Source organism: Lutra lutra, chromosome 3 (genome assembly GCF_902655055.1).
Source record: "Lutra lutra chromosome 3, mLutLut1.2, whole genome shotgun sequence".
NCBI classification, from domain to species: domain Eukaryota; kingdom Metazoa; phylum Chordata; class Mammalia; order Carnivora; family Mustelidae; genus Lutra; species Lutra lutra.
The window spans coordinates 19072998-19094855 of NC_062280.1; the positions used below are offsets into that span (position 1 = coordinate 19072998).

Sequence of the window (21858 nt, forward strand, 5' to 3'; positions counted from 1 at the left end):
GACAGGGGTCATTGCTCGGGGATCCCCAGGGACCGAACAGGTCATCACGGCCTGGCTGCTGGGCTGCGCCCCGCGAGGTGCCACAAGTCCCGGGGCCTACGTCCCCCGAGGTCGAACACTGGGACAGACGGCCGCCAGGTATCTCCGCGGACTGAGGCCGCGGGCCGGGCAAACCCTTCCCACCCGGGCGCCACAACGCCCGCGCAGCGCAGGGGCCCCGGATCCCGGCACGCGGCCCAGGCCCCAGGCTGCGGGGCGTTTGCAGAGCCTCCGCCACCCTCCCTCCCGGCTCGCCCGGCTCGGGCTCTCAGCCGCGTCCCACACCTGGCGGCGCGTCGGCCACATCCCCGCAGCGTTTTGAAAGTTCCCGGGGCCGGCAGCGCTCAGGGGCCGGGGCTCAGGCCCCCGCCGCCGCCCTAGAGCCCGCCGCTTACTGCCACAGGGGCAGACAGGCGCGGGGCTTTCCACCGAACAGTCGACACGCGTCAGGAATTCCCCACAGAGCCACACACAAGCCGTCTTCCTCCTGCAAATTGCCGCCGCCGGGTTTTATCCGCCAAAACCGCGAGGTGGGGCTCAGACCACTCCTCCCCCGCCCGTCCCTTCCCACCTTAGCCACCACCCAACTCCAGGCGGAACGCCTTCGCCTCGGCCGAAGGACCCCGAAGGCCTTCGGCAAGTTCCGCCTCCAGCGCGGGGGGCGGGGCCGCTCGAGCTCCTCCGGGCCGAGCTCGGCTGTTTCCGTGCGCGGCCGCTGCGCACTCGGCACTGGGCGGCGCTGGCTGGCTCCCTGGCTGCGGCTCCTCAGTCGGCGGCGGCTGCTGCTGCCTGTGGCCCGGGCGGCTGGGAGAAGCGGAGTGTTGGTGAGTGACGCGGCGGAGGTGTAGTTTGACGCGGTGTGTTACGTGGGGGAGAGAATAAAACTCCAGCGAGATCCGGGCCGCGAACGAAAGCAGTGACGGAGGAGCTTGTACCACCGGTAAGAGGAGCAGGAGGAGGAGGCAGGAGCCGGAGAGAGCCGGGGGGACGGAGGGGGGACGGGGAGGCGCCGGACACCCGCGCTCGGGGCCTTCCCCTCGCAGGAGGGGCCGCGGTAAAGATGGAGCCTCCGCCCGAGCCCCACAACATCGCCGCCGCTCGCAGCGAACAAAGAATAATGGCGGCGGACTGGAGCCAGCGGCGGCCGGGGCGGCGGCAGCGACTCTGCCTGCAGCCAGCGGCGGCGCTCATGGCGGGGGGCGGCGGGCGGCAGGCGGCGGGCGGGGTGGGAGCCGGCGGCCGGGGGTGTGTGCGGGCGGCCGGCCGCGGCGAGCTGGCGCCCGCGTTCCCGCCGCCGCCGCCGGGCCGGGCCGGGCGCGGAGCCGGGAGCCGGGAGCCGCCCCGGGGGAGGCCGCCCGCCGCCCGCCAGGCCCGGCGCTGCCCCCCGCGCCGCCCGTCCGCTCGCCCGGCCCCCGCCGCCCGCCTCGCCCCCGGCCTGGCCCGGCCTGGCCCGACGGTCCGCCGGGCAGCGCCGCCGGGGTGCCCGCGGGGGGTGGAGGAGGAAGAAGGCGACAGTTGAGGGCAGAGGAGGTGAAGGTGCCTGCCTTCCCGGTAGCCTCGGTGTCTGCCATGCCCGCTTCGCGAGGGGAAGCGCTGCAACGTCTGACCTACTCTTCTCTCCACTCTCTTTGTGCAATAAAGTTCGAAACCAAAGGTTTCCTCTCGTACTGTATTTTATTCGTGCCCTTTCCCCCCCGCTCCCACCCCACTGGGGAGACACTGTTTTCTGTTCTTTTCTGCTTAGTTGACGGGATGAGAGCCGTGCTTTTAAATATAATTTTTGACTCTATCCCTCACTCTTTTTAAGTCAGTAGTCATGGAAATGCATTCTTTGGGGAGGAAGGGGGGTGCTGAGAAAAACATATTTGTAAAACTTTTTAAAAAAGCTGTTGGGATCCTGTAAAAGGGAAGCTGGTGTTTGAAAACAGTTTCGGTTTTAACCCTTTTCAATAAGGTAATAATCCTTGAGAGCTATCATTCTGAAACACTTCTTTGAAACGAATCTTAGCCGACTCACTTTTGTTTTACATCACTTTTGGGGTTAGGGGTAACCGAGTTTGGGTCCTCTGGATCTCCCACCCCCTACCACGGTTCCCACGTTTCTGTCTAAACTTAAATAAGAGATTGATTAATCCTAATTCTAAAAATAGGCATTTAGAAGTATCCAGTGTTTGCCTTCCAGGCAAGAAGTAACTCCGGCGGGGACGGACAATAGTTTAAGCCACAAGGCTTATTTTTTTCTTTGCCTGTTGGGGAAAAGGAACGGCAGAGAAGTCACCGACACATTAAAGATTAAAAGACAGTTTTGAAAGGACCTGGAATATGACCTATTTAAGTTTGTGATAGCTTCCTAAGAAGTTAGAATTTTATCCTAGCCTTAGCTTGCATCAGTTCAGCCTTCTAAAGGGTTGGTGTAAAAGCTACTTTGGTTGTCAGCTATTGAAATCTTTTTACACTCACGGCTCATTTCCTGCTTTAAAAGTAAAGCCAAAACGGTTATTTTAGGTGGTGCAAAAGATGAACAAGTTATTTGTTTTAAGAATACTTGTTTTAAGAATACTCTCGTAGTAGGATAGCATCGTGTTTGATACATACAAGGTTTCTTCTTAAGAATAAATACTGATTGATAATAGAAGCCCTGTCTTTTGGTTTTTCTGTATCCAAGTCACTTTTTCAAAATCTACTTTGCTCTGTTGTAAGTCATTAAAAACAACAACAACAACAAAAAACATGTTAACAATATGTTATTGCTGAGAAAATTAAGATGCAGTTAAGAGTGTTTACATAAGGATTGGGGAGGTGATTTTATTTACCAACACTGAAGTAGTTACAGTATCGATGATGCCATAGATTACTGTTTTTCCTTTGATTTTCTGCAGGCCAGCATCAGTTGAGTAGAATGTTTTTCCCTTATACAGACTATGCCAGTGACTCTTTTTTTATGAATTTAAAGGGAAAGAAATTTTTTTCGGATGGATTTTTTCTTGTCTTATCCAAAAGGTTTTTTAAATTTTGTTTTAGTCATAGATTCATAATCTGTAATTCTTAGCAGTTCCAAGTGGAATGTTTCAGACTTTTATATTCATTAATTTTTGAATGTTCACTTGGAGCATGGTTATAAGTTATACTTATGTCACTTCTCAGGGAATCACTAAAAATTACAGTTAAATCTGTACTCTTTTTTTTTTTTAAGTGGTTACATCTATTCAGAAAGTGAATAAAAAGATCTTTGACTCAGACGGACTGAAAAATGTTAAAGGGCCACTTCTTGTGGAATTTAAAATTCTGGTGATACCCCTTTTTGAATGATTTCCCCCCCCATGTAAGAACCTAAGGAAATTTAGAAACCTGATTCATAAAATGGTACCTTCCTTTTCCTGCTTTTGAAATTAATTTTCTTGATTCTATCTGACTAATAGAAATTTTCATTTTTATAGACAAGTAGCTTTATTTTATAATCTCTCATCCTAAGACATTGGGTTTTACTTTTTGGATATAATGTGGTTATAATAAAACCAAATATGCCCCACTTCACCTTATTTTAAAAGTTTTAGTCATTTTTTTCCACAGTAGAAAAAATTGTAACATAATGGCTTTCAGTGTATCGCTGAAATTTATAATTCAGTTTATTCCATAAAATAATTTAGCAGATATGGTTATATAGACTTGTTTATAACAGCCTGTATCAGTCTTTTACAAGCACATGTTGCTTGATGTACAGTGTTGCTTCCAGTGATGGCTTCTTTATTGAATATTTTGGCCTCTAATCTGAATTTAAGAATATACTAGATAATCTAGGAATGGAAAAAATGCAAGGTTTTTTTTTTTCCTTACTCATGTGTGAACTCATCTTTACTGCAGAATCACTTGAGACAGTAGTTGGTGGTAATTCAAATATTTAGTTGCCTGCGACAGAGAATGTAGTTAGTGGAAAGAACATTGGGTTTGGACTCACAGGCCTGGGTTTCATTCCTTCTGTTGCCACTGCTATTATGCGCCTACCCTCAAGAAATTTTGTGACCTGTGGGAGTTTCTTAATCTTTCAATTTTGGTTTCCTTATCTGTTAAATTAGAATACCACCTACTTTATAGGGCTGTGAGATAATTATAAAGTACCTCCTTAGGGACTGAATGATAACTATTCATTTTAAAGCTTTTTTAACTTCCTGGCTGTGGGACCTTAAGTAAATTTCTTCTCTGTTCCTCAATTTCCTTGGTCACAAATATACTGTACCTACCTCATAGAAATGTAGGTGTTATATAAGTTAATACGTATTAAATGCCTAGCATTTCACAAGTGTTCAACAAACATTTCCTATAATTTTAAAATTATTCATTATTACTACATTTAATACACCCAGCCAGAAACTGCAACAAATCCAGAGATGAATTACACTGTTTTATCTCTACCCTCAAGGAACTTTTGGGGACACGATGACTAATGAGGCAGAATATATGTCATAAGAAAGCAATCAAAGGAGAGATACCGTTGGTGAAATAATGGAAGAAAGGAAGATTATATATTTGTATTTCCAATTTTATTTTTTTAATAAGTAATTCATTCAGGAAGTCCATAACTCAAAGCATATAAAATGTAATACAGCAGATTGTCATGTGATATACCCTCGTGCTCATTCCCATTGCCCAAGTGTTACCAATTTCTTCTTTGTCCTTTCAGAGGTAATTCTATCCATATAAAAGCAAATACTCTGTATTCCCCACCTTGTGCCCACACTTTTTTTTTGTTTTTGTTTTTGTTTTAAACAAATGATAGTATACTATATACACTGTTCTACATCTTCCCTTTTTTTCACCTAAAATGGCTTGGCCATTGGTTTATATCAGTGCATAAAGAGCTTCACTTTTTTTTAATGAGGCATCTTATTGTATGGATATACCTGTATTTAGTAACCAGTTAGTAAGTTGATTTTATTTTTAGGTCTTGTATGACCTTTTAAACTAAGGGCTTCTGTCATTATGCCTTTATTTCTTTTGAATGAGAAATACCAGTTTCTGACAGGAAATGGTTACTTGAACTGCCTTTCTACCTTTTTAGCTCTAGTTTTTAAAAGTTTTAGTGAAATGATTCAGATGTGCATAAAAAGGCAAGTGTGTAAGAGTTAATTCACAAACTGTGTTGTCTGAATTTAACTCTTTTGTTAAGATTCTTGTACCTTGAACAGACTTCCATTATTGCAGCCAAAAAAGTGTCTATCGTTTTTTTTCTAAATGAGAAAGAACATCTCATGTAGTCCAGTCTTTTTTTTTTTTTTTTTTAAGCAGACTATTCTCATGCAGTATTACTGCCCAGCAGTGCTGATTAGGATGCAGCTTTTTCCCTGTGTTTTTTTTTTTTTTCCCTTCTCATGATGATTTCCCAGTATTTCTTAGTGTAATTATCAGTGAGTTTTATATTTGATACTTAGGTAAATAGCAATAAATAATAGCTAATAATATATAAATAGCAAGAAATAAATGAGTTTCACCTATATGCTTGAGTACTTAGACTTTATTGCTTAGCTGATTGTGTGTGTGGGTGGGTGTGTGTAAGTCCCTGGTCAACCAATTGGACAAAGTAATAGTTCAACTAGAACACAAAACAAGTTTCAGTACCTTTCTCTTTCTTTTTGGCTCTTAAGTAGCATTTAACTAAAGTACATTTTACATGCAGTTAGTATATTTATCTTTAAAATACAAATTCTGTAAGTGTTTTAAGTTGATTAAACTTAGAAAATGATAACTAATAATCCAGCAGTAGGGACATACATAAGTCTCTTATCTCTCAAAAAAAAGCCATTAAATGAAACTCTTGTGGTATATTTCATTTTCTGTATGCTCAAGCTGACAGTTACATGTGTGAAAGTTCTTAGTGTAAGAATATTGCCTTACTAATATTTTCATGATTTACAGTATTTTATATAAAATATTGACATATTTGGTTTTTACCTGCTCAGGGACTAAAATGTTTACAAAGCAATCATCTTTACAGATCTGAGGGGATGGAGATCCATAATTGAAATCTGTAAAGGCAGAGGATTTTCATTCTAGAACGTATCTGTGGGAACCAGGGACTTAAATGATTTCTCACAGTATCCTGGAATCAGTAAATTGTCTTCTGTGGTAGAGGTAAAGATCATGAACTAAAGGGACAAACTGATAATGTGAAAATGACTGTTTTCCTCTGCCAATTTTATATGCTCAATCATGATAGAAGAGCTTAATCCTAGTCAGCCTCTGAAGCTATAAGAAGAAAGATGGTTTTAAACTTATTCTATATTGATAGCTATAAATATTGGTTTTTGAGACATGTTTGAAACCTGGATAAAGAGTAGCTGTTGGATTTTCTTACTCAGAATGCTTCTCTCCCCTTAATAAATATATATACTCTTTGTTTTGCATTCTTAGCTCTGCCAGATATGGCCCTATTGAGATGTATTTTGTTATATTTTACCTAGAGTCTTGCTCACCTGTCTTCTAGGTTATCAAAAAGAAGGGGGTGAGGCAAGTCTTTCGTATTCTGGTGTTTATTCCAACAGATAAGTGAAAGACACTATTTTACACCTCCAAAGCTAAAAAAAATTAGCTTTAATATATAATCAGTTCTTGGGGCTTAGTGACATGAATTTCAACTTAAAAAGTGGCACTCCTTGATAAACTTTTAATTGCCTGAGTTGCTTTTTCTTATGGTAGAGTTGAAATAATAAAGGAGTTTACTGTGAATGAGATGGGCTGTCTGAACAAAAATGAAAAGCAGTTTTCTGGGGTTTCTGGGTGGTTCAATGGGTTAAAGCCTCTGCCTTTGGCTCAGGTCATAATTCCAGAGTCCTGGGATCGAGCCCCACATTGGGCTCTCTGCTCAGCACGGAGCCGGCTTCCTCCTCTCTCTCTGTGCCTGCTTCTCTGCCTACTTGTGATCTCTGTCTGTCAAATAAATAAAATCTTAAAAAAAGAGAGAGAGAGGAAAGCAGTTTTCTTTCTGCTGTTGAATTAAATTAGAAAATTATGATCTCTGAATAATCTAATAAACAGCACGGTTTAGAGAGTAAGAGATCTGAGGGATTGATGGTGAGTTTTTTGCCAAAAGGCTAGAAGTAAAGACTGATACTTTGTTATAGAAGAGAGAATTAAGTAGAAACTTAAAATTGCTAAAAATGACCTTGGTGTAGTAGTAAAGGATAGATCTGAAAGTTGATGGTAATAGGAAATTTTTTTCCCAAAGGTTAGTGAATCTTCTCTGAAACTAAGATTTCTCTCTTCAATTTTAATAGTATTTCTAATGAGCTGGTTGTCTGGGTTTCTGGCTATAATTATATGATGGTATAGATGTAACTAAAAATGCTTGTAATTTAGCCAAAGCTGAATAACCATTATTTCTGAGGGTTGTTATCCCTGTTTCTGTATTTGATTGGCAAATAGGAGACTCAGAAATGCCTTATCACTGAAGTGAAAATTGCTATTTGTTCCGAACTATTTGTACTCCTAAAGGAGTATCATTCCCTTGGAAGTATCAGTAGCAGCTTTGTTTGCTATGACCAGTAATACTAATGCTTTGGTTTAATTTACTGTCATTTATCAGTCTAGTCATTTATTTGGTGAACATTTATTGACCAGTGACATTATACTAAGCGAAATAATTGTAAGAAAATTTATTCAGGTAAGGATTTTTATAGATATTAAACGAAGTGTTGTGCTAGTTGCTTGTAAACAGTGAAACCTGAGTATGTCGCTTCTGCCCTCAGGGAACCTACATACCTTCTAGTGGAGAGGACAAAAGGAGTGTAAGGAAGAAGGATGTATGCATGGCACAGTGTCAGTTCTTCACTACTGTCTTGAAGGGCTCTAGAGTTCAGAAGAGAAGGAATTTAGTGAGGAAGTTTTATGAGAAAGAATATAAATTGAATACTAAAGAACTTGGTTGGGTAGTGATAAAAGGGAGTATCTTCTAGATAGTAGCAAGGACAACAAAGATGAAGACATGGAAGTAGAGTGAGGTAAAGATCAAGATACAGCAACTTGCAGTGAAACATTTTAATTTGAAGTACCATATTTTGAGATTTGTTATGAACAGTTTATTATGATGTCTTTATGGGTATTACTCATAAACTCTACTACACTGGGGAATTCAAACTTAACACACTTTTGCCATTGAGGGAGTAGTAACTCCCTTCATTTTTTACATTTTACATTTTACATTTTTTACAGATGACTAAATTGAGCACTGGAGAGCTTAAATGATATATTTGCTGGTAGAGCCTTTTCTCTGAGCAAGACATAATAGTAAGCATAGTCTTCATCACTGTTTTTCTTTTCTTTTTTTTTTTTTTAAAGATTTATTTATTTATTTGACAGAGATCACAAGTAGGCAGAGAGGCAGGCAGAGAGAGAGGAAGGGAAGCAGGCTCCCTGCTGAGCAGAGAGCCCGACGCGGGACTCGATCCCAGGACCCTGAGATCATGAACTGAGCCGAAGGCAGCAGCTTAACCCACTGAGCCACCCAGGCGCCCTTCATCACTGTTTTTCTAGCATTATCTCTTCTGAAGAAAGTTTTCATGTTTCTGGCTTTATTGATGATTACTAGGATTTCTGTTCCTAAACAGTAATTGTTTAGGTTTATAAAATTTCACTTGGAAGGAGTATTCCAGCCAAGGTATTAAAAAAAATACATTGGTTTCATTATCTTACTAATTAGATCTACATCAATAGGAGAGATGCATGACTGGCTCAGTCGGTAGTTTGTTGACTCCTGATCAAAGGGTCATGAGTTCAAGCCCCACATTGGCCATGGAGCTTACAATCAATCAGTCAATAAATACATACATAAATACATACATACATTTTCTTAAAAGATCTGCTTTAGTAGATAGATTACGATAAATAGCCAGCCCATGCTTTATTTTTTCCATAATTCATTGTATATCTTTCATTTCGAACTGGGATTTTATGGTTTTAAATCATTGTTATTAAATACTTGTTTGAAGGGAATTGGTAGGCAACCTGGTTAAAATTAGTTTATACTTGCCCAGCTCTGTGTGTGTGTGTGCGTGTGTATCTTTTTATAGAACACATATTTTATCTCTTGTTAGCTTGAAAGCTCTTTGAGAGAAAATTTCTTGTCTGTTTTAAACTCTAGTCCCCGTAGTTTTTGGCAGAACACTTATTATGTAATAGGCACAGAAAATGTATTTTTTTAATGAATGATTCCTTCTTGGGAGGGTCACAGCTTTGAAAGGCAGGATTAAAAACAGTCCCCTGTAGGGATGCAACAAGTAAAGGAAGCAGACATACATGCTTTAGACAGTTAAAACTAACTGAAATTACAGATTTTTTTTTTTAATTTTATTTATTTACTTGACAGATCGAGATCATAAGTAGGCAGAGAGGCAGGCAGAGAGAGAGCAGGGAAGCAGGCTCATTGCTGAGCAGAGAGCCCGATGCGGGGCTCGATTCCAGGACCCTGGGAGCATGACCTGAGTTGAAGGCAGAGGGTTAACCCACTGAGCCACCCAGGTGCCCCCAGATTTATTTTTTAAAAGCCAAGGAAATTAGGCTCATTTTTCCATAGCTTAAAAAGAAGCTTTTCTACTTAAAGTTTTCATTAAACTCTGATGCTTTACCAATCCTTCTTGCCTCTGAGACATGAGAAATGGCATGAGAGTGTATTATTAATCAAAACGACCTTACCAGAAATCACTACCAGGTTGGGTAAAAAAAAAAAATAGTACATCACTGATTGGACTTGTTTTTGATTCTTTCAGGAATAAAGATACCTAAACTTGAAGTGAATATTTTATCAAAACTATACATAAAGTCTATGCTATTGTCTGCATGTAATTTATCAGCTTTGTAGCTTTACCGTGGCTAATTTTTAAATGTAGTCCAATATATTCTTGGTGCCTTAGGTGCTTGGGCTTTTTCTAGCAAGCAAAACATAATAAAAATGCTTAGCCAAAAAAAAAGGCTTAACATGTGGCTTAATTATCCATGCCATACCATTGCCAAATACAAAGAATTCTTCGCATTTTATAATACTGGAGGTTACGTGGTATACCTCTGCAGTCTTACAGACTCCTTGCAAATCTCTTAACATGTCTAATTCTCCATCTGTGAAGTGAGAGCTAAAACTGGGATTCCTGTTTTATAACTCCTCCTGTAACACGTGCTGTCTCACTTCAGGAAAAGTGAATTGTCACTCTTCCATGTCTAATTTGTAAATAATTCACCAAGAATAGCATTTTAAAATATAGTTCAAAACAGACCTGTCAAAATAATGAATGTTAACTTTATAAACACCCTTGGATATTCATTTTCCATTTGAATTTAGTGATTTTCACATAGTTCCTCTGGTTTTATTGAGCAAATGGAATAGTAGGCTTTAAATATTTAACTTCAAGGCATAACTTTTGTGGGTCCTTACAGTTTTAGCATTGAGCTAGTTTATGAATCAGAACTTAAAATATGAAGACAGTTTCACTCTTTAGTCAACACAGAAATTTCTTTTCTATAAGTAACTGCTCGTAGGAGGTGTATAATCCTTTTTTTTTTTTTTTTAAATCTCCAAAAAAATCGGTTTAGTAGAACTTCATATAGGAAGTTTATGTAGGATCACATCTTTGAAATGCTTAAGGTGTGAAAAGCTGTAAACATAGTATTGGATGAGAAAGAAAGGAAATTGGGAAGGAGATGGGATAAAATGTTATTATCTAAAATAATGCACAGTCATGGTTGCTGCCTTGCTAAGCAACACTCTCTTGGTGACCAGATACATGAAGGCTTGTTTGAGAGCTGTGAGTAGTCAGTCTTCCTTGAAGGCAAACAAGGCAAATACTTTTGCTAGTACTTAGAAAATAATGACTTTGATTTGAGAAAGCACTAAAGCTTTTCTCTTGAAAGTTACTATAGAATTAGTCACATGTTATAGGATGGCTGTCATCATGCAGTACATTTCTATAAATCACATAATGTTTTTCTAATTCACTTCTATAAATCACATAATATTTTTCTAATTCACTTCTGTTAAAATATTTCTTTGAGAACAGTGTCTTTTTTTCTGATTTTTTAGCTATTATTTTAATTTTTTAAATTAACATATAATGTATTCTTTGCCCCAGGGGCACAGGTCTGTGAATCATCAGATTTACACATTTCATAGCACTCACCATAGCACATACCCTCCGTAATGTCCATAACCCAGCCACCCTATCCCTACCTCCTCACCCCCCAGCAACCCTCAGTTTGTTTTGTGAGATTAAGAGTCTCTTATGGTTTGTCTCCCTCTTTCTTGTAGCACATGCTACATATTTAAAAATAATTTATTAAAAATAGCATCCAAATACTGTGGTGATTACAGAAGTGCAATAAATTATAAAATATGAATATTGAACTTAAAGTAGTTTCTCTCAGTTCAATCCAGTGAATAAGTCAGGGAATTAACTTTATTAAATGACATTGAAAAGTTTCCCTGTTACTGTATGTTGCCTTTTGTGGTAGTAGTGGTTGGGTGATACCAATATTTACTATTAATACAAAGAATTTATTAAAATATATACACAAATTTTCAGGCTTTTATTTTTCTCTTGTAAATGTTTAAATCTCATCAAGTTGAAATCACGCAATTAACTTCAAGTACAACTTTTCTTGCCTTTAATATCTAGACTAGAGGCGGAAATATGGATTTATTCTCCTAATTAAGGGAGAAAGACTTTGGTAGGAGCACAGAGTAAACTTTCTGAAAACTCTGTCAGAATTTACTTAGTTTAATAAAGACACCAGTTTATTTTAGTTTATCACATTTCCTGTCCATACTCTTTCTTAAAAATGTATTTAACTTCATTTTGATAGTGTGTGATTTATTCTAATTTAATAAAATTTTAGAATTGAAGTTGGTATCTGTGTTGTGGGGTGTGTGTGTGTAATGTACATGTACGCATACCTATATGTTATGTATGTACATGCAACATTGAATCAGCTGTTTTCCTTTCAGGTTTCAGTGAAGATATGCTAAATTTATTACCACAAGACTATTTATTATTAGCATCAGAAACCCGTAGCATTGCTAAATTTCCAGTATTGATTGCATACACCTCAGTTGCTCTAGATTAAGCATATGATAAGTGACAACTATTTCCAAGTTAACAACCCCCAAAAATGTACAGGGGTGGGGGGGGGATAGAGGGAAAAAGGCAGTGCAACATAGTTACTGATTCTTGGAAAGCCAAAGTCTGTTGTGTAATGCCTGGACATTTTGTTACTTTATTTAGTAAACTAATCATAACACTTTAGAAAATTAATCAAGTCCTGTTGGAGTTGTTGAGAATGTGTTAGCAATGTTTGGAGTCAGTTATAGTATTCTAAAAACTAAATAAGAGGTACAAAATATGTACAAGATACTCTGTACCACCCATGGCTGTTTCTAGGTATACTTCTGTAAAATATTTTTAGTACAGTATTTGACTATGACAACAACATAGTCATATAGTTTTAAAATCATGTGCCCAAATGTTCCTTTTGCTATGGTTACCCTAGAGACCTTAGATTTCTGCTTATGTGATTTCCTTAAATCCCTGGACTTTTGAGTTTAGGAGGAGTCAGCCACTTGCTAGGGTGCAGGGGGAGGTTTTTTTCTCATTAATAATGAAGGTCATTTACATTTTTAACAATCACAGTATTCATATGTTCCATTAGTTATGGATGCATTATTATTCAGTCAAAATTCATAGTTCATTTCTCTGAATATGGTAGTTATCCATCTCATCCTAAACTGGATTGAATTGGTTATAGATTTTAAGGGATTAAAAAGTAAACTGGGTTGGGGGGGTAGATGGGTTTATTTTTTATAAACTTGAATAGAATGCTTAGGATCCTATGGACTGGGGCACTTCCTAAAAGTTAGAATATTTCAGGAGGAAAGAACAAGGTAAAGATCTACAGCATTCGTTTCTTTTGTTTAATGATTTCTAGAGAAAGTGAGAATATGGGCTTGCTTTCTTGTTGATGAGCTTTGGTTAACTTGGTAGAGGCAGGTAGGTATGGAAATAGTACTTCCAGAAATTGTCCATGATTTGGTATAGTTCTGTATAGGTGTTGAGTAGGTGAATTAAAATGCTACTTTAGCAACGAGATTTTCACTTGTTAGCTTTAAAAATATTGAAAATCCCTCCAGCATCCTTCTCAGCTTGCTTTTTATTTATTTATATGTATGTTTGTTTATTTTAGAGAGTGAGAGAGGGGGAGGAGGGGTAGAGGGAGAGAGAATTTTTATTTTTTTATTTTATTTAATTTATTTATTTATTTTTTGACAGACAGAGACCTCAAGTAGGCAGAGAGGCGGGCAGAGAGAGAGGGGAAAGCAGGCTCCCTGCTGAGCAGACAGCCCAATTCGGGGCTCAATCCCAGGACCCTCAGATCATGACCTGAGCTGAAGGCAGAGGCTTTAACCCACTGAGCCACCCAGGCGCCCCGCGAGAGAGAATCTTATGCAGGCTCCACACCCCACATGGTGCCTATTGTGGGGCTTGATCTCACAACCCTGAGATCATGACCTAAGCCAAAGTCAAGTCAGACACATAATTGACTATGCCACCCAGGTGCCCTTCAGCTTTATTTTTTACGTAATACCTCTCACCATCTGATTTATTACATACTTTACCTACTTTCTCTTCCCTGCTCCACACATGAGAATGTAAGTTGCACAAAGTTTTAAAAATTTATATTGTATATTTCTTTTTCCCCAGTAATTTGACAGTGCCTGAAATATAAGTCCTCAGATATGATAACCTAATACAAGTATTAGGTTAAAACTGAAGATATTGTTGGTTTTATTTAAAGTTACTAATGGTGAATTCTCTCAGGATATGTTGCTATATAGAGTAAAAGTAAAATTCATTGCTATATGAAAGTTCTAAACACAGTTACTTTAAAGAGACATTATTTTCAATTTTCATTTTGTCCTAGTAGGCAGTTGCTGATTGCTTTTTGAGTGACTTTTCTGTTATCATTTGTCCTCTCTCCTTCCTTCTATATAGAATCTGGCACTAGCCACTGAATCACTCATTTCTGTAAAGGCATACTAATGTAAGCCTTTGCTCATACCATTTTTCTTATCAGAGAAGTTACCCTCCTTCCCCAGATTTATGGTGCTGTGACCATTCGCAGTGCTTCTTTGGAATTCCCCCATTCTCTTAACTATTGCAGAACCTTTTCTATTCTTTTAAATGTCATGGAAGCACTCATTTGACACTTTACTGAGAGGTTTATCTAAACTACATGCTAAGGTTTTAAATACTGGCTTTACTGTGTAAAGGATACTAAAGTGGTACAGTCTTAGGTAAGTTTCTTGAAGCTTTCTAAGATGGGAAGGAAAAACTTTGTCCTTTTTGTAAATTAACAAAAGGAGACTGTAAAACTATTTAATAACGAACAATAGTTGTGACCAGATCAATGTAATGAGTAAAAGAGTTGCTCTCCAACATGTGAGAGAATCTTTATTGACTAGTAGTCTGGTCTTGCAGCATTTTTTAAAGGTACTGCTAATTATGTCAAGTTGTATTGCATTCTCATGATTTTATAAATCAGTGAGTGGTGATAGCTCTGTATTAATCCAAGATCAAGAGGCTAGATGACCTATTCTTAGTGAATCTGTCCTCTTTTACTGTCTACATATATTACTATAGAGTAAAAGGAAATACTTCATTTATTATATATACTATTTTATTAAGTGGCCTGTATAATTATGTTTGTGTACATACATCTTGTGTCATTTCCTAGGATCAGAGCATTTAAAATTGGATGAGCTCTTTAATTCATCTTCCTAGTTTTTACAGATGAGGAAATCAAAAGCACAAGAAGTTTAATTTTTCCAATGATCACTTGGTGACAGATCCAGCTTTCTACCAAGTGTTAGGCTCTCTTTCCCACTACTCACAGCAGCATTGTTTATTTCTCTCAATAACACTAAGAACCACTTCACTTTTTATTTTTCATATTACGAGGGACAACTCTAAAGAGCATTACATAGCAAAATGACACATATCTTTGTGAATTGGTTTAAACATTTTTGTTTCCTTTACACATGATACTGTTTTGAAATTTATTATAAATGTATGGTTTCCAGAAGATTATGTTAATTTTTAGGGGATAAATCTTGAAAATTCCCAAATCTTAAATATCCCAAATTTTGTAACTCTGAATTATTGGAAAAACAAGAATCCCCAAACTCAAGCTAATACTAGATTTTCAGTGATTTCTAAGTTCCGATCTGTTTCTAATATTCCAGGCCCAGTATTTATAGAACATTCTTTCTGAGTTTTTATGTACCTGATCTTTTACTTATTTTATAGTAGTATTCAGTCTTTTTTAATTTTTGTATTCCTGAAAAGCATTCATGTGTGTAATGAATTACGAATCTCCTTTCTTGCGACACCCGGGTGGGTCAGTCGGTTAGGCATCTGCCTTAGACTTGGGTTGTGATCCCAGGGTCCTGGGATCAAGTTCTGCATCCATCTCATTACTAGGCATGAGCTTGCTTCTCTGTCTGCCTGCTGCTCCCCTTGCTTGTGCTGTCTCTCTCTGACAAATAAAATAAATCTTAAAAAAGAAAAAAAAAACCTCCTTTCTTCAGACAACTTTGGAAATCCACATATTGGCTGTAGTAATTGATCGTGTGTCTGGATACTATACTTCTGGCTAGACTGCTCCTTGGTTGATAGAAAAATTGAAGACTGTAGATGTGATACTGTAGTATCTCTTCCCTCACCACCTGAAGATAGAAAAGAACAAAAGTTTTCGAGGTCCAAAAAGAATACACCCACTTTAAATATCAGTTTAGTCTAGTTGTGAGGCCATTTCAGTACCTTTGTGGTAAAGGCCAAAAGAATAATGTCTATGTTAGTTCAGTCAGTGAGTTGTTTATCTGAAACAAATTTTTATTCCTTAAATATATCTCACCTGCACTTTGAGAATTTTCTGATGAGAGACAGTATTTGTACTGTTGCTTTGGATGTTGATACCTATTTGAGCTAAGAGTTATAAAAATTAAGAATGCTGTACCCTTCTCTAAAAAAAGATTAATAGTCTGCCTGAATGAAAGAAATGATAATAATACCCTGGCAGTTTATATGAGAGAATCATATCCGTTGGGAATATCACTCTTTTTGTTTTGGGTTTGTTTTTTGTTTTTGTTTTTTTTTTTTTTTAAAGAAATTTTACCAAGTTGGGGAGTGAAGAAGAATGCAAATCACATTCCTGTTTTGAATGTGTCCTTGTAGCTATAATTATTTATGTTAACTAGTGGTTTTGTGTCTTTATTATAATAACGTCACATTTATTTTCTGCAACAAAAAATTATAATGATGTCCTATACCTTAAGTGTCAGGAAAAAAGTTAGTCCTAATTCTTGTATAATAAACAAAAACAAAAGAAATATGATCTGTGCCATAGATTGCTTTTAATCAAATGGGGAAGTTAAAAATATATGGATGACAGCACAGGTTTAAAAAAAAAAAAAAAACAAAACATGGCCTGAAATAGTCTTTCAAAAATGGTTGGTGCATACTCTCTACAAAGGATATATTATGATGATAAATTTGTATTTGTCTTCATTCTCATTAAAATCATGGCATAAGGAGAGGATGAAAAAAAGTTTATGGAATTCTGACCTTATTTAGCTTGACTCAGTTCAAGCTTGACTCTTGTCCTCAAATGGATTCACTGCTTGTTCCTGAGATTAGGTTTTAATGTTTTCACATGCCATTTTCTTGCAGACCAAAAGCATGAACAACATTTAGGATACATAAACCATTTTGTTGTTGATGTTGTTTTGTTATTTTGATGTCTTTCTTAAATTTTTTAGTTTAAAAGAGCACAGATTATAAGTATATAATTCCAGTTATCACAATTAAAATTATTTGATAATTTTTTATCTTTGGAATTGTGGCGTATTTTGGATATTTTTTATTCTTTGGAAATGTGGGGTAAACAATTTAGGCAAGATAAAAATAAAAATTGTTTCATATAAAAATATCTAGGATTTAAAATTTTTTTTTCAACAGGTATCTCAAAATCATGATTGAAATACAGTTTTTGGTTCATAGTTTTCAAAATGTTATTCATGACTTCTGGTATTAAAATCTTAAATTGTACAAGTAATCCTGAAACGATGCTGATGGAAAGAAAATAAAGACTAAAATATGTAAAAAGTAAAAGGTGAAAGTCATCATCCTTTCCAATTCTACAACATCTTCCTCTCCTCAGAGCTATCACTTACAATTTAGTATATAACTTACAATACCTTTTTTGATGCACATACATGGGAAGCGTTTTATAACAATTTGTTTTTACTTTTTTTCTTTTAACATAAATAGAATTCTCTTTTTTACAGTATGCTCTGTGACTTGCCCTTCTCAGTTTGTCTTGGAAAACTTTATATGTTATTACATTACAGCTAGATTTTTCTCTCTTTCATTGCTATGACTTCTTGGAAGGTCCTTCGAATGATGGATACTTGTTTCCAGTTTTTCACTATTATAAAAAAATTCTACAATGAATATCCTTGCATACATCTTTGTGAACTAGTCAGTAATGGAGTTTCTTATTGACTAGTAGTTTCTCTGTATTCTAGGTGTTACTGTGTCGATTATACGTGGCAGGTATTTTCTCCCTGTGCACTTGTCTTGGTGTCTTTTGTCATTTGAATGTTTTAAATAATTATGTAGTCAGGTCTGTTGATCTTTTCATTTGTCATTTCTTTTATGGATTCTGTATTTCTAAATTATTTATACTTCTTTCCACAGAGATATTTTTACTTTCATTTTTACCTGTCACTTGTAAAACTTTTTATAGAACCCTGTGAATGATGGAAAATATATTAGTATGTGATATGTTCGATGGCGTGTAGTAATGATATAAGGATCAGTTGCAATTTTGATGATCAGTTTTAGAGTTATAAAATAAATGTAATAAATTCTGGAAAAGTATTGGGGTTTTGTGTTATTTATGGAATTGCTATAGGTAGTCATCACTATTAATAAATTCATTTTTGACAGGTAATATGCCAGGCACTAAATGATAACAGTAGAACACAAGTGAGAAGTAATCCCTTTTTCTTGTGACTCCTTTAGACATGATTATCACCAGAAGTTTATTTATTTCTATTATCAGAAATATCTGCAGGTAGCTGCTGCTGCTTTGAATTGTTCTCCGCTAACTCTTGCAGCCATTCAGTGCCAGATTACCCAACAAATATACTTACCAAAGCAGGGTCCCAAAGGAAAAGAGAGCAGCATTGATTAACTTGCTCAAAATTTTATTTCATGTTTGTGTGCATGTGTAGTGTTGCACACGGTATATAGGTGAGGAGTCGGAATGCTAAGATCTGCAGTGTTTGGGGTCTCTGATTTGGCTTTGTGTCTTTTTATCTCACCTTTCTGTCTTCATACCCCACAACCTGGGCTGCTTTTGTCCCACCACCAGTAATTATCTTGGAAGTAGCTTATACTTTTATGTTTCTGCCCTATAATAGAAGGGAATGCCCTCATATGAAGTACCATGAAGCCAGTATCTCATAGACCCTGATAGCAGCTCACTTCTACTCTCTACCTTCTCTCCATACCTGATGAGTACAATTTGAAAAAAAAAAAAGAATTTTACTGGCACCCTCTTCTCCTTGTTAATAGGGGAGATTCATGAAAGGGAGGAATTCCTTCTTTCTAGATGGAATAACAAGGGAAAAGAGAGGGGTTTTTTGGGGGGGGTTTGAAGGGGTTAGAATTTTACAGCTCAGCAGACTTGGATAAGTTTACAGTAATTGAGCTAGATTATTTTTTAACTAGATTTCTGAGTGCATTTTCTAACCTGACCACACATATACCTATTTATAACCTGAAATTTGCCTTTAAAGTCACAAAAGCACAAAGCACTGTAGTGCTTGTAACACTCTTCCATATTATTGTAGGTAACTAAATGACCATGGAATCTGGAGCAGAGAACCAGCAGAGTGGAGATGCAGCTGTAACAGAAGCTGAAAGCCAGCAAATGACAGTTCAAGCCCAGCCACAGATTGCCACATTAGCCCAGGTATAAAATACATGGAGAGATTCCAAGTTATGTCTCTTCCAAGAGAAATATGTTTTAGACAAGAGGATTTAGTTTTTATTGCAGAGATAGACATAGAACTGAGCAGAGACATTCTTAGAATACTGAAGTTCCTATTTACTAAGTATTAGCGTAATTTTAGAAATGATTCAGTAACGGAACAGAAAAATGTATTGTTAAAACATTATTGGTAGTGACCTGATTCAGAATAATGACATTTTAACTAATGGGTAGAGATTGTCTCTCCTAAACGAGGGAAGAAAACCTGATATGGTAACTGCTTTTTTTTTTATCACACAGATTTATTTTGAGGCATGGGAATTAAGATAATCTGAGAGGCTAAGTTTTCTATGTGCTTAAACTAAAAAATAGGGTAAGCAGATAAATTGACACACAAGTAAATTTCAAGGGTGATAAGTTTTGTTTCCTATATCTTTTAAATATAATTTGTGATTCCTTTATTTTGTCTTTGTCTTAAACATTCTACCTCTAGAGTTATATTCTTTCATTCTTATTTTTTAATCTGATTTATTTTTCCTCAAATATTTTATTAACCATTAATTGCATACATAAGAAATAAGTTAATATAAGAACATTATGTAACCTTATGCCTTATATAAGAAAGGTAGTTATAGATATATAGATAAATAACAGACATAAACCTGCTAGGTAAAGGAGTATGATACTGTCTCTTTCTGGTAAAGGCTCCCAGGAGAAAATAATCCTAGCAGAGGCTCTACAGTGTTGAGCTTCAGCTTCCTGAAGAATTTAAAAGCCCTCCTAAGGAAGTCCCTGAGCAAAAATGAGTCTTGGCTAATAGGGGGCTAACCACAAATGGTTACTACACTGAATTAAATTATGGCCCAAATACTGGATCTCCAGCAGGAATATAGTCAGAAGAAGTGGGCTGCTCTGTGTTTTCTTCTGAGAGTATTAGGGTCTACCTCCAACCCTCAGGAGTAAGGCAAAGCAGAAAATATCTGGGGATAAAGTAAATACTTGGATAAGGCAGATGGAGGAATGAAGGAGAAAGAGCCAGGACTTCCTCAGTACATGGTCAAGGCAAACATGCACAGATCAGAATCTGGGCTCACCCAAGCATTTGACCCTGCGGTAAAAATAAGGTACAATCCCAGAAAGGATCTTGGTGATGACAGCCCTCCAAATAACTGTCTCTTGGGGAGCACTTTTCTGTCTGATCCGGTTGTCCTCTTAAGTCTGCTATACAATACAGCCCTGGAAATTCCTTTCCCCCTGCTCTCTATTATTGAATTTGTGTTCTTGGTATAATAAAGCATGTTTTCCAGTAGTTTCTTGAGCAAGTTTGGGTAAAAAATTCTTGGTAAGAATATCATTTTTCTTGGGGCATCTGGGTGGCTCAGTTAAGCATCCAACTCTTGGTTTCTGCTCAGGTCATGATCTCCCAATCCTGGGATGGAGTCCCATGACAGGCTACATGCTCAGTGAGGAGTCTGCTTCAGATTCTTTCTCCTTCTCCCTCCACCCCTCTCCACCTGCGTGCACTCTCTCTCAAATCAATAAATAAAATATTTTTTAAAAAATGATTTTTCTTCCAAAGTTTGAAAGTTTCTTTCAAAGTTTGAACAGTCACCATGTGGTGTTGCTCTTGGAAAAGACTAAGTCCATTTATTTTCCCTCTCTGGTATCTTATTTCTCTTTGTTCACAGTGCTTCACTATTTCATTATTAGGGTCTTGGTTTGAATAGTTTTTATCCATTGTGCCGTATATTTTCATTGGACCCTTTTTAGTGGAAGCTCATGTCTTCAATTTTGGGCAATTTCTTTAAATTATTTGGTTGAAGATTTTTCTCTTTCTCCTTTTTTCCTTGTGGTCTATACCTATAGGACTGTTTCTCTGATTTTCTCATCTTTTCTCTATTGCTTTCTCTTTGTCTTTTTGCTCTGCTTTCTGGGAGACTTTTTCAGTTTGATGTTCCAACCCATTTGTTGAACGTTTTATTTCTGCTGTCATGTTTCCAAGAGTTCCTTTTGTTCTCTGAATAGTCTTTTTGTGTTTTAATAGCATCCTGTTTATGTTTAACAAAGGGAATATTTTCTATCGTCTCTGAGAATATTAATTAGGTTTTAAGTTTTCTTCTCCCACATAGATTTTCCTCTGTATAGCTTTTTGCCCTTCAATTTGTTTTGGTCTCCATCTTTCATATTAGAAGCTTTCCTCAAATATTTTATAATTGTGGTTGTCTGCTCAAGTTTAAAGTAGGGGACCAGAAAGACTATCGGAAGCTCTAAGTGTGTTGGGGGCCTAACAATTATGAGTTGTTGTGAGCTTCACTATAGAGTGTTTATGGCCTTCCCAATGTCAGTATCTTTTAAGTCTTTGTTCAGCCCCTTGTCACTAATTAGGTTCCTCCGGGAAGGCTTTATTGATCCCTTGCTTATAGGGTAAAGACCAGGGAGCTAAGAGAAAGTAGACTGGAGGTTAGTAACCCAACCTTCAGCAGTGTCTGTTGTAGGCAGTCAGGAGATCCACTACCCAGAAATTCTCCATTTTTCTGTCAGCATGGGGTAGATTAATTACTCTTCCACAGAGAGTGTGGGGAGGGGATCCAGTTGCTTCTCAAAGAGCTTTCAATCAGCTTTCCTTATTTTCAGCTTCTCCCTTTACTCCACCTTCCAGGATGACTTAGATCCTGAGCCTCGTAAGGATTTTATGGTTCAAATCAGGCTTTCCCTGTTTCTACGTCATGAGTT

General features: G+C 37.7%; 1 protein-coding gene across 6 annotated transcripts in view; it reads left to right on the forward strand.

The window, feature by feature from the left end:
- Positions 1-699: 699 nt before the first annotated feature.
- CREB1 (cAMP responsive element binding protein 1) overlaps positions 700-21858 on the forward strand; it is a 62305-nt gene continuing 41146 nt past the window's right edge. For 2 of the 6 annotated variants that reach the window (XM_047720876.1, XM_047720877.1), the window contains exons 1-2: positions 700-979; positions 18986-19107. In XM_047720876.1, coding sequence (XP_047576832.1) covers positions 18994-19107 — 114 coding nt within the window. In that variant the 5' untranslated portion in view covers positions 700-979; positions 18986-18993. The remainder of the gene's footprint in view (positions 980-18985; positions 19108-21858) is intronic. The other 4 variants (XR_007125773.1, XM_047720873.1, XM_047720874.1 and 1 more) reach the window with 3 other exon arrangements.